This window comes from Orbicella franksi, chromosome 2 (genome assembly GCF_964199315.1).
Source record: "Orbicella franksi chromosome 2, jaOrbFran1.1, whole genome shotgun sequence".
In the NCBI taxonomy this organism is placed as follows: domain Eukaryota; kingdom Metazoa; phylum Cnidaria; class Anthozoa; order Scleractinia; family Merulinidae; genus Orbicella; species Orbicella franksi.
In genome coordinates, this window is record NC_138146.1 from 27,788,653 (window position 1) to 27,802,218 (window position 13,566).

At 37.9% G+C, this 13,566-nt stretch overlaps 1 protein-coding gene and 1 pseudogene across 3 annotated transcripts; both read right to left on the bottom strand.

Annotated features, from left to right (window-relative positions):
• Window positions 1-1,794: 1,794 nt before the first annotated feature.
• On the bottom strand, window positions 1,795-6,912 carry LOC145479051 (uncharacterized). 3 transcript variants are annotated; one of them, XM_081457296.1, is made up of 2 exons: window positions 6,488-6,912; window positions 1,795-4,553 (listed from the first exon to the last, which is right to left on the bottom strand). In XM_081457296.1, the coding sequence occupies exon 2, from the start codon at window positions 4,478-4,480 to the stop codon at window positions 4,172-4,174; it is 309 nt and encodes a 102-aa protein (XP_081313422.1). In that variant the 5' UTR covers window positions 4,481-4,553; window positions 6,488-6,912; the 3' UTR covers window positions 1,795-4,171. The 3 variants fall into 3 exon arrangements, with proteins under 3 accessions (XP_081313422.1, XP_081313424.1, XP_081313423.1); XM_081457298.1 differs by lacking the exon at window positions 6,488-6,912 and adding an exon at window positions 5,078-5,772; XM_081457297.1 differs by lacking the exon at window positions 6,488-6,912 and adding an exon at window positions 5,013-5,772.
• Window positions 6,913-8,136: 1,224 nt separating this feature from the next.
• Window positions 8,137-13,102, bottom strand: LOC145479052 (substance-P receptor-like; annotated as a pseudogene).
• Between the last annotated feature and the right edge of the window lie 464 nt (window positions 13,103-13,566).

Below are 13,566 nucleotides of genomic sequence, written 5' to 3' on the forward strand. Positions count from 1 at the left end.
TATTTTCCCTCACCCTCACTAATTTTTACCTGAGTACCATAGCACGAATGTGTCCCAAAATTAACTAACATATATACAACGAGAAACAGGTATGTCAGGATAATTTTTTATGCAAAGGAGAGTAACAAGTGTTTCTTTCTGCCACTTTTATACTTTGTTGCCTTTTTGTTTCGTCATTATTTCCCCTGACCCTTACTAATTTTTCCTGGGTGCCATAGCATGAATATGTCCCAAAATGAACTAACACACATGGAAATAGGTATGTCAGAAAAAATGGTGAAGCACCAGCATTAGGAAACACAGGGAGGAATACCAACAACGAGGTTCACCTCGCATTCACACGCTTATGTGGTTAGAAAATGCACCAGTATTTGGAGTTGATGGTGATGTTATTGTTACAGAGTTTATTGATAACATCATTGCTGTCAATTGCCAGTTAATGACCCGGAACTGCAAAAGCTGGTTAACAGACTGATTCACAGGCATTCTCATACCTGTAGAAAGAAAACAAAGAATGAATGTCGATTTAATTACCCAAAACCACCTATGAGGGCAACTGAAATACTTTACCCTTTAGAGAATAATACACCTCGACACAACCTAAAAAAGCACAAAGACACTTAGAAAACTATTAAAAAATTATTATATTAAATGATTTGAAAGATGGTGAGTGTACATGTATAATATTTGAGGAACTGCTTCTGAAGTAAAAATGTACTGAAAGTAACTATAAATTGGCTATAAAATCAGCATCTAACTCTCCAACCGTATTTTTAACGTGACAATCAAATGAGTAAAGGATCATTAATTATAATGTTTCTTGTCTTAAGGCATGGAGAGCAAACACGGATATCCAGTTTGTCATAGATGGGGCCGAGATCGATCTAAAACTGGAAAGTAAAGACAAAGTAACGAGAAAATCTTCGATAAATGATTATGAAGGAGGAGGCATCAAAATGGTTGATATTGAGAGCATGATTAAATCTCTCCGTCTCGCCTGGCTGAAAAGAATCTTGGCGATAATTCTGGCGCACGGAAAAATTATTTAGAATATCTTCTAAAAGAAACAGGTGGTCTGGTTCTTTTTAATCAGAATTGCAACTATAACGTTAAAGACTTAACTATCAGTTCTCAATTCTACATGGAGTTACTGAAATGGTGTTCTGAATTTCGGAAAGATAATGCGGTTGAAACTAATTGGCTTTACCGAATTTGGAATAACCAGGAAATAAGAATAAACAACAAACCAGTCTTTTATAAAAGGTACTTTAATTATGGAATTCAGACAGTGAGAGACTTGTGTTTCGATTTTAACAACATTGATTCTTATGAACTAATCGCAAAACACATACAGAAGACGAACTTTCTGGAATGGACCTGTCTTCGTCACTCTGTACCGTTCGATTTAAGGAATGCTTATCATAATCCAGATCATACAGCCCTAAATCCATCTTCCAAAATTGACTGCGGCCTTTTTGATGTAACTAAAAGGAAATCAAAAGACTATTACTCTCTTTTTGTCCTTAAAAAGGCTTGCTTTCGTAATAACGTGAGAAAATTAAAGTGTGAATTTAATTTAACTGATGAGGCACTGAAAAAAGTTTTTTCTCTTCCCCATTCGGTTGTTTTTGAGCCATATGTCAAGGCCTTTCAGATCAAAATATCTATACTTCCAAATTACACAAAATCGGGTACATTGCAGATTATCTATGTTCTTTCTGCAAACGTGAATCAGAAACAATGCAGCATCTCTTTTATGATTGCTCTTATCCAATTTCTTTCTGGAAAGATTTCGAAGTATATTACTTATCTTTGACAAAACAGCAGATACATCTTAATTTGAAGGATATGTTAATCGGTCTTTTAACACCAGAACTTCCCTTACTTAATTATCTGTTACTTGTAGGAAAAATTTATTTATGGGCGTGTAGAAGGAATAAAGAACTTCCAAGTATACGAGGTTTTAAATCAAAAGTCAAATTAAAGTATGAGACTGAAAAATACATCTGTACAAAAAATAATAATTTAGATATGTTTAGGAAGAAGTGGGCAATATAAATACTAGAAGTAGTTGAATAACTTAGAATATGTCAGGCTCAAATAGGTGTGACCTTGCTATGTAAACTTGTTCGTAGTGTGTGTACGTGAGTGAGTGTGAATTAGTTGTGTTAAACCGTAAGTCCTGTTTATTATGTATAGTAAAGTAGTAAAGTATTGTAACGAAAGTCGTGTAAATAGTTTTGTGCATTGCAATAAAAAAAAAAAGATCTAAAACTGGAAAGCATCTTTTAAAGCATTTCAGTACTTCACATTGACGACTACTTCGAAAGCCGTGGCTCTCTTAAGAAAAACACAATAAAGGTCAATGAAAGATAAAAAACACTGGTTTACTCACCACAGTACCCTCTTCCCGACTCCTTCTGCGAAACAGCGTGAAAGCAAAATATGTCTTGACCTCTCTCTTTGCGAGGACTTCGTCTCAGAACCACTGTGTCTTGAATGGAAGGTAATGTTCGCAATGACGCTAATCTCGGATTTAGTGACGCAAAACAAACCCCCTAAGGCAAAAATATTCACCCCTTTTCTTCTCGAACACTTCACATCAAAACCATACTGCTCAGACTTTCAAGTGACGCTAATTTTCGTAATACGAAGATTTTGCGACGCCAATGTTCGTCGCAAGAGGATTGGTCCAAATATTTGCTTTGACTTCTCGGGCACCCCCCCCCCGAGCAGACTGACGAGTAACAGCGACATATCGATTGGTTACGCATTTTCACTTGCGGATTCGTGAAAAGAACAAGTTACCAGGGCAATAGGCTTTGCATTGAGGTGCAACTGGACCAATCAGGATCCATTTCGCATCAAGCTAGCGACCAAAGAGCCATTATCCTGGACGCAATACCGAAGTACGGTCACGTGCATGCAACGCAGCGTGTGATTGGTTATTATCCCGGGTACTCAAGTTACCTCCCTGGAACAGTATTTAGACGGAATACAAGCTGCGTGTAATCAGCTTACCATGTTCAGTTTGACATGGGACAACAGCGCGAGCAAGATTTTAATGACATTCGAATTCTACTGCCACCTGTACATTTCTATTCTTTCTCTGAAGTGGATCTTTAGCGTGACTTTGAGAAAAATTTACTTGAGCGGGAGACAAAAGGATGATAACTAAGCAAAAGACAATAATATTACAACAGTTTTTAAAGAACGAATGAGGTTTATTTTGGTGTAAAGATAACTTACACCTAAGTCGTAGTCCTTAATACCCTAAATAACATTGTAATTTCAAGTTCCATTTTCAGTCTTCTGAACTTAAACGGGGGTAAATAAAAACTTAATGTATTACGAGGTTAAAAAGCTCATTCCTATAGTCTTCCGCCTTCACTTGTGTTATTCTGAAGGAATCACGGTAAACAAAAGTAAACACTACCCTCCCCCCTCCCTACAAAAAGATACAACCGCTACGGATGTAGCGACGCCAAAGCTATGTGACTTGTTATTGAGGAACAATGAAAAAAACTGATGCGATGTTTGTTCTAGATAATCCTTACTCTGAAAACGATTAAGAAGTATTAAAGATATAATTGTTTCTCCCGTCAAAAAGAGCTTTTTCCTTTCGCAACGTTTTCTTCAAACTTTTTGTTTTATTACGAGCTCTTATGCACGTCTTAACTGTCCCGGAAGAAGAGATCTCCGGAAAGTATCGATGGCGATGCTAGTAGCGGAGTCCAGACAAAACCGAATATAACGAGAGTCCTTTTGGAACATTACGGTAGTTTATAAAAGGAATCGATATTTCAACGTTCATGGCAGACAATAGTCTTGATGATGGTCATATGTTATCATTAAAATGTAACTCATGTCGATTATAACTTTCCTTCAAGCATTTAGTTAGGAGTCGAGAAGTATTTTCGTGAGATCTTCCGCTCCTAACACCTTCACAGTTGATCTAATTTCACAATAAAGTAAAAAGAAGTTGTGGCAATTTTAAAATCGGAGAACTAAGTGCGAAACTACTGAAACTGGTCGCACCCGCGAGAATGCGTTGGTACAACACTAGGAAATTGCTTTCGTCTACACATTGGAGAGACTGAAGTCGTTCTTCCCTTTTGGATACATCAGTATTTGAAGAACGCTTAAGGAGATTGACTGATTACTGTCTGAACTAGATCACCGAGCCAAATGTTCTTATTGTTCTCCTCCTCTTCATCATCTTGTCTTCCAAGCAGTTTTTAAATCTCAGAAGGTCCCGCATCAAGGCATCAATTTCTCTCTGAAGACAGCAACTTTCCTCTGCAAGCTTCTCAATCTCAAGCGCGACCTCCATCAAGCCAGGCCTGGGCAGAGGAGCTGGAAATGTTGTTCTAAGGCGTTTAATCGAAGAATCAGGATAGCTGTGAGTGTAGGAGCCTTTATCTTTCATGGGTGGATCAGGGTACCAAGATGGCGAGGAACTGTTGTGTTGTTTATCCATACTTAGCTCATTCGTATAACGTCAGTTCTTCTTCCTGTTCTTCTTCTTATTCACTGATTCTTGCCTCTTACTTCTGTTTAAAAGAAATTCAGATACAGTCATTTATGCATTCATTAGGACCTGTATGAAGACTCCTTTAATACTGCGGAGTTCCAATTTCTCGAACCCTGGACGCTTGGAACCTCCCGATAACTCGAACCAAAAATTGTTTCCCTCCCCTTGGTCAAACACTGTAATTTTCCTCCCTGATTTCTCACAACTACCGCCTATATATTTTTCAAGCAAATTTTCGTTTCCTCTGGCGGTTCGAAAAATCGGCATTCCAATGTTGAATACTGTGGATTAAAACTTAAATTTGACTGAGCCGTACCCTTGTACAGTGGAGCCAATTGTATCTAATGGGTTGATAGTGCTAGTTGGGGTTTTCATCGATGTCATGTTTCTCTCAAAGTTGTTTCCATTCGTTACACGGCTCCATAAACTCCTAGCTTAAACGCGTACAACTGCACATAAATAATGTTGTTTTTGTTACCTTTTTATGCGTGGTTTAGCGGTTTTCTTATTTAACGGAAGCCTATACTGAGCTGAGATATTCACCTTATGTTAACTCCTGAAGTTCACTAGACTTGATACAACAATGGGCAGAGGAAGATTCCGCTTTCTTAAAAGATCATCCGAGATCTGATGCCTCAAAACTGAGCGAGACGATCTTCTGAAAAGATAATAACTGTGGCCCTCACGCGTGACCTCTATCGATTAAACGTGAACCATCCACACGTGCTCAATACCAAAAACATGTGACTTAAAGCGTTTTGTGAGCTACAGACCAGCCAGGCACTACACAGACATCTCTAGTTCTTTTTGTGTGCTTCCATTTTAGTTGCTACTAAATATTCCTCGCTTCATCTCGCAATTCGTGCTGAATCGTTCATTTTAAGACACCCAGTAAGAAAGCTCACGCTAAGAGCCAGACAACTTGAGCATGGCCCGAGTAAGGAGAGTTTACATTTTCATGACGGAAATGGACGTCTTGAGTGACTCATTTTCCTTTCTTTTTCGCCTCAGTGGAAACTTCTTGGTACAAACGCTCTTTTACTCCAATTAAAAACCGCAAATATGATTAGTTCTCTCAATGTTTCTTATTCGCTGGAAGAACACGATCCTCTTTAAAGACTTGAAAGGGAAGATTGTTCTTGATTTTTGGCTTTAAAATACATACAAATGAAGGTTTTAGAGCGCACCTCGTGGACTATTCGCTAACAGAAAGGAGCGTTCGTTTTGTAACTGTTAAATGAAACATTCTCTCCGTGCGCGTTTTTATCGAGCTTTGGATCTCTTTTCAGGGTTTGAGAGAACTTGAAAACGCTGTGAAAATACGCCTGCGCCTCTTGCTTTCAGTCGATCCCGGAAATAGAGAAAAATGTTTTATATATAAATATTATTATTGCTTCGAAATTTCTCTCGCGGTATAAATAACCCAGTCTTTTGGACGATTCACTAATTCCCCTTTTAATTGTTGGTTCCCTTAAAACACCTAAACTTTTGTCATCTTACAGACACATCAGCATTTTAACTCAGTGCAAAAAGTGTATGCAATAGATCATTTTCGATATATTAAAATTCTAGCTTGGCTCCGAGGCCTGGGGGAATAAAACAAAAGAAATCACAATGAGGTTGAGGGATGAGTAATTAATTTCTTTTGTTTCATTTCCCCAAGCCTCGGAGCCACGTTAGAATTTTAATATATCGGAAATGGCCTATTAACTTCAAGCTTTCGTGCTCCATTGGTTATGTCAAGCAGGACAGTAAGAGCTTGTATTCAGTTTAAGCCGGGTGCAGTCTATTAAATTGTTGTCGCCTGTGAACAAATTACATGACAGAATTTGGGTATCTTACTGCTTCAGGAATACTGAAGAGATACCAGACAAATGAAAATAACAGTTAAGCAACCCGCGGTAAGAATAGGTACAGTGACAGCAAATAATAACACTGAAGGAATACTCTCACCTTTTTCTACTTCCCGAAGTGGAGAATAAAATTTGAACTTGCTGTAAGCTTCTCCACTACATAACGGCACTGACCGTGTAACCTTCAATTGTATGTGCTCGCTTGAAAGGAGACTTTAAATGTCTTCTCGGCCTTTTTTTTTTAAGAAACATGGTCTTCACGTTGAAAACGTGAATCTGCTAGCCACACGTGCTAATTGTTTGGACACGTTTTCTCTTAGCGAAGTAGTTGTACAGTTATCGCGACCGCTGAGAGTGAAATGACAGAGGTCAATTTTCGTTTTTGTTTACTGGTACTAAAGAGCATTTGAATACCCCTTACAAGTCCTCTCATTCAATCCTAGTGCTCGCGGTAGATAGTCAAGACATTGCGGAAAATAACAATTAAATTCAAACCCACACGGTGGATTCACAAACTGTTTTGGAATGATAAACATCTTATATTTTTTAGTTTCTGCTCCAAAAAACCTATTCCACGACTGATCACAGCCGAGTGTAACTGGGTCTAATGGATACTGTGACGTCAAACGATCTATATTTCCATACGTTAGATCGGAAATAATACACTCGGAACCTTCAGTTACAAGCGCTTAATTGACGTGATACCATTTTATGTTCACGGCTGGAACTGCCAGAAACCAAGACTCGTCAGAGGAAAAACTGTGTATATACCAGGCTAATTACCAGTGCTCCTCGCAACTGAACCCTGAACTCATGATCACCAACTCAGCTTTCCATCGACCAATGGATTCATATTCTCCCGATCGCAACAGCTAACAGCTTTGTTAGTGATATCGACGACAACACCCGTGAGTTAGCACTCTTGATCAAAAGCAAGAGAGAATGAAGAGAGTTTATCCAGCATTTAGCAAACGGGCGTTGAAAGAGGGTCTGGATGGGGTTAACAGAACCCTGAAAACTGGTAAAAAATTTTTTCATAATTTTAACTGTCAGCTGAGAATTCGAAATGACGTATTTGGAACCTCGATATAACGAAGGGCAAAGGGACTGGTAAAATATGTTCGCTATAACGAGGTTTGGTTGTTTCGAGGTTCTTTTCCATACATTTTACTATTGCTGGGGCGAAGAATATCGTTCGTTTTAACGAGAACTTCGTCATATAGAGGTTCGTTAAGTCGAGGTCCCACTGTAGCAGAGAACTGAGACCAGCAAAACTCCTGATTTGAACAAAATGCAAAAGGCGCTGCGAAAAAGTTTGAAAAATACCCATCCAAAAAGTAAGAATATATTGTTCTCTTACTTTTGACGAGTGAACGAAGAAACACACATTTATTCTAAAGGGCTTGTAATTCTTGAAAATAAGCAAGTGTTTTAATTTTGTCTTAGCTAAGCTTACCGTTGATACTCATGTTTGGTTTCAAATTAGATCTTAAAAATCACCTTCTTTCAGACCATATTGTTTGTTTTTTGTTTTTGTTTCTCCGTCAGACGTTTTATAGTGCAATTAGATGTGTCATTGAAAAGTCATCTAAAATTGCTACATGTGCATTTTTTTCAAGGTTCCATCGCTGTGTCTGGAAGTCGTCCACGTAATGGTGACTTTCTCTCGTCTTTCCGATGTTTCGGAGAAAAACTTAGAAATATCACTGGCTAATTAAATTCCCAGAAACACTAAAGAAAGGAAATAACCATTGTGCGATTCTAAAACGTCAAAACGGTTGAACGTACTGATGAGCGTGTGTAAACAACTGTGTGTCAAACGACAATTCAATTAGCAGTTGATTTTGCCAGCGCGTGAAGTTTAATACTGCTTTAAAGTATGTAGAGAAATATTTGGAAATCTTTATTTGAAAGAACTTATTCGAAGTTCTTCTGAAGCAAGTTGAGGCTGAAGGCCGAATCACTTGGCGATCACCTCAGAGAAATCGAGAGCGAGTAACCTAATAGGCCAATTTCGATTTATTAAAATTCTAATTTGGCTGTGAGGCATAGAGAAAGAAAACAAAAGAATTATTTATCATCCCTCAAACTCGACGTGATTTCTTTGTTTAACTAGTTTAACTCCTCTCAGGCTCAGCCAGTTTTAGTAGAACTACAGTTCTTCAAAATGCTTGACATGGTTCTTTTGTTTAACCCAAAGTGTGGCTCGCGGCTGTTTTTAATGCTTTTTTTTCTGACTAAATCTTATCTGTCGCCTTGTATAGGTAATCATACGGTTTCCAGTTCAATTTGAAATTAATTTGCACCAGTGAGCTTTTTGAAAAACTCTTTCAGTCAATCATAATCCAGACTTACGATGTGTAATTTGCAGTGGTGTTAGACCTTTTGCACTGCGTTACACTTTTTGCACTGTGTTACACTTGAACTGCACTGCTCTCAGCCAATCAGAATCGAGTAATTTTTTCATTTATATTATTAATAAGGAAAATACACGCTTCAGACTATCTCCTTGTCTGGCCTCGATCTTTCTTTTCCCGGGTAGTCAGTTGAGAGAGCTAACAATAGCGGCCTTTGGTTTGCCTCTGCAATCATTCCGTTTAGTTTTGACATGGTTAATTCTGCCACCTATTACAGGTGTAACAGCAAGATAACAATATGCTTCGAAATCCTTTGCGGATATCCTTGTTGAACGCCACGTACAAGCAGGGGTTTATCGCTGACGTAGCATGGCTGAGGAAAAGACCAATTGATCCGATGCTAAATCCACCTTGTGGAATTCCACACAAGTATTCTTCAGTTTGAAAAAAATAAAGAAAAAGAGAAATGTGTAATGGAAGCCAGCACAGTGCAAACACTACCACCACAATGATCAACATCTGAAGAACTTTTTTCCTCGCGTCAATCTCTCCGGCCCTGTTTGAACGACAGGCGATGGGTACAGGCCGAATCCAGATCTTGTACACGACGCACGAGTAAAACACGCAAATGATAAGTAATGGTAAAGCGTATAGCACCACAAACATAATTACCGTATAGACTTTGGCAGCTGTCTCCTGGTCAAATAAAGGCGATCAGTCTTCATAACAGTAGATAACTCCGTTTATTTTCTGGATCCTCATGGCGTACAGCAGCGGGGACACAGACAAGAATGATGCCAGCCAAATGGCAAGAATCATGAATTTCGTGATTTTTATGGTTATGATCTTCTTCAGAGGGAATGCAACCAGACAAAAACGCTCAAATGCGATTGCTGTCAATGTTAAAATTGAACACGAAACGGTCGAGTCGGAAATGAAACTTGCCGACTTACACACGATAACACCCACTACCCCATCAAACCAGTGATATCTTTTGTTTTTTTTTTTTTTTTTTTTTTTTTTTTTAGTCTCAGACAACTCCCAACCTCTCTCGGAGAGAGCTTTTTTTTTTTTTTTTTTTTTTACAACACTAACTCTATTTACATTATATTGCTCTAATTATTTACACTATTTAAATTACAATAACTAAACGACTTACATTACTAACAAATACAGTTACACGACTTACACAATTAAGAAATACAGTGACGACAAGGGGCAAAGAAAAGAAAAAAAACTGAGAAGAAAAATAGCTAGTTATCATTACAGCTTGAGGTTGTAGTACAGAAACATAAAAAAACAGACCAAAGGCATGTGGTACATTAAAAGTAAAATGAGTTATGCATCTGACAGGAGATTAGAAATAGCTTAATGGGTAGGAGATAGATAACCCTACAGAAAATATAATCTAAAATATTAATTAAATCCTCATGTATCCTGTAAGAGGTTTCCATTTCTTCGTGTCTCCACTTTTTGTTTCTATCTCATACTGTAATTTTAGTGTGCATATGAAAAGCGTAAGATTTGGATGATCATTTTTTGTTTTAGCGAGCCATATGTGATATCGTGCTAAGAGAAAGCAGTAATTTATAAGAAGCGCAAATTGAGAGATATCTGGCCTCAGACCCAAAGCAGTAATATTTGTCAAAGCATAATCTCTAGGAAGTAAATTTAAGTTTTTCAGCCATTCAGTAAGTTTATTCCAAAAGTGAGATGTTTGACGGCATGACCAAAAAAGATGAATTATTGACTCAGAGGAGGTGTGACAAAAACTGCACTTTTCATCGCCCTGTAGACCTATTCTAAATAAAAACTTATTGGTTGGTACACGTCTATGTAAGAATTTAAACTGAAACTCTATCAGCTTAGTGCTCTTTGTGCATTTTTTAGCTAAAAGATAGGCAGCATTCCAATTTATGTTGTCATTTATTGGTAGGCCACAATCCTCTAGCCACTTCTTTTGACTTGACACTGGGGTTAAACTCTTGTTACTAATCAGTTTTTTATATATTATTGTAGTTGCTTTTTTGACCTGCAAAATTCTTGTTCTCGGTGTTCTGTAAATCTTGAAAATTAGAATCAGTCCGAAGAGACTTTACAGCCGATATTAATCCGTAGAAGCTGAGAGGGCGAGGGTCTATTTCATACTTACAGCGGAAATCATTTAACGAGAGAAAGTTGTTGTCCGGTCCTAAAAGATGTTTCACCCGAGTTATTCCCTTGGTGAACCAATTTTTTAAAAAAACTGTTTTGTTGGCTATCTTTATTAGGGAGTTATGCCAAAGTTGTTGATCCAGAAAGTGATCTTTCGATGTTATTTCAGGTTCAAAGTTAACTTCCGCCCAGATTCCTAATAGTTCTTTTAAAAAGGCATCCGAGGTTGTTATTGTCGATAAGGTGTCTCTAACGTTGAGGTTGTAGGAAAAAAAGTTTTGACAGCCATATTTTTTTAGGGTTATGTCAAAAAAGATTTTCCATTTTCCCTTATTGTTGTTATCTAAATATTTTTTAATCCATGTGGTTTTGAGAGATTTATTGAAGGAACTAATATCAATCATTTTTAGGCCACCACCACCGAAATCATTGATCATTACCTTCCGTTTTATCTTGTCGCCTTTACCATTCCATAGAAAAGTGTAGAGTAAATCATTTATTTCTTTTAAAACCCTGTAGTTTGAGCGAAGAGGCGAGAGTAGATAAACCAATTGGGAGACCACTAGTGATTTGATAACAGTGATTTTCCCTAACAATGTGAGTCGGCGATATTTCCAGCATCTCAGGATTTCTTTCACTTTTTCAAGTTTCTCATTGTAGTTTAAAGAGGCAGATAGTTCGGGATCTGTTGAAATCCATAGACCTAGGGATTTTACTTTGTCTTTTGGCCATTTAAGCTCTTTTCCTGATAACAGAATTTTATCACTTCCAATACTTGCGCCAATCCATAGAGCTTCCGTTTTCTTATCATTGAGTCTGAGGCCAGAGACTTTGCTGAAATCGTCAAGCATTGCAAGGGATGAAAGGAGAGATTCACGTGACCCGTCTAATATAAGTGTTGTGTCATCGGCATACTGACTTAACTTAATTTCCACATTATTTACAGAGATTCCCTTTATATTAGTATTTTTCCTAATTGCCGTGGCCAGCACCTCTGCCGATAGGATAAATAAATAAGGTGAGAGCGGGCAGCCTTGCCTAACACCTCTTTGAATTTCAAAAAAATTACTTGCCCATCCATTATTCAGAATACAGCTTTCAGTATGACTATACAGAGTTTTCACCCAGTTAATTAGCGAAGCACCAAAACCGTAGGATCTTAATGTTCCATGTATGAAGGACCATTCGAGAGAATCAAATGCCTTTTCAAAGTCAATAAAAAGTAACAGGCCCGGGATATTCTTTTCTGTGGCATATTGGATAATAGAGTCAATGAGTCTGATATTTTCGCCTATAAATCTGCCCTTCAAAAATCCTGTTTGATCGTGATTGATAAGGTTTGGAAGTACTAATTTAATTCGGTTTGCAATAGATTTTGCTGCGATTTTGTAATCAGTGTTCAAAAGGGTAATAGGCCTCCAATTTTTGATGAAGTATAGTTCCGCATCTTTTTTTGGAATTAGTTTTATAACCCCTCGTCTTTGTGTTACTGAGAGGCAGCCAGAGTCAAAAGCATAGTTGAGGGCCGAGATTAAAAAAGAAGAAATGTCTTTCCAAAAAACTTTGTAGAATTCGGCGGGAAGTCCATCCGTGCCTGGCGTTTTGTCAGTGATATCTTCCTGTTATCTGCCTGGTCAGTCTTCCAGGCATGTTGCAGACGGTAACCAAGATATCTGCGGCGGCCATGTTTATGATCAGGCGATACGTTATGGTATTGAATCGACTGTTCCTTTTCACGGTGCATATCAGTAGAAGATTGCCAATAATGGACGCCAAAATGATAACTGTGTACCCAATAATATTGATGACTTTTTCCACGGAGTTCTCCATTTCGGCTTCACAAGAATCGTTGGACATATTTCTCGGGACGCTCCCAGTATTGTTTCCAGTGTTGTTCATTGTATTTCCATGTCCTTTCGTCAAACAGTCTAAACCAGTTTCAGAAACGCAACGTTACTGATACCCAGGCATTTAATACGCTTCCAACGCTATGCTTGTCTGCTCTGGCGTAAAAATAAAAGGTAAGAGAAAGGACTGCCAGTAAAACATGGACCAATTAAACTAAAAATGCACTGCATACAATATCGCATGTATTTCTTCTTGGAAGCTCTTTCTTCCTGTCCTACTCAGCATATTTCAGTGACAAACTGACATACCTAGTTATATTTTTTAATACTTCAATTGGCATGGCCCAAGAACGTAGTCTCTGCCGTGTTCAAAGTAAGAGCTCCCTGCTTGCGAGATATTAACGAATGTAATTAAAAGAACAGGAAACTGGCAGATATATCCAAATATCGTAAATTTTTAATAACTCTAAACGTATTGTTTGAAAAACCTTGATATTTGTGTAGAATTTCTTTCTGGCCTCTTTAGTGTACGCCAATTAGTACCAGCAGACAATGCAGCAAAGTGACTATGGTAATAGGACAATGAAAGCTGTCTAGGTTGTTGTTAGCGTGCATAACAAGGTTTTTCTCACTAAGGTCGTCATTTCGACAAAATATATACCGAGAATTTGATTGGCACTCTGCTCAATGTTTCCCGTTGACTTGATGTTCTACTTAATATTGCAACTGTTTCTTTCAGTGTTCTGCTTATTTCTCTTGATTATCTTTGTACTGTTCAAGAGCCGCTTAGTCGTGAATCTGGTTTTTAACATAAATTACGC

Bases quoted from the DNA above. Each gene is read 5' to 3' on its own strand.
- LOC145479051 (XM_081457296.1), bottom strand. From the start codon at position 4,480: ATGGATAAACAACACAACAGTTCCTCGCCATCTTGGTACCCTGATCCA.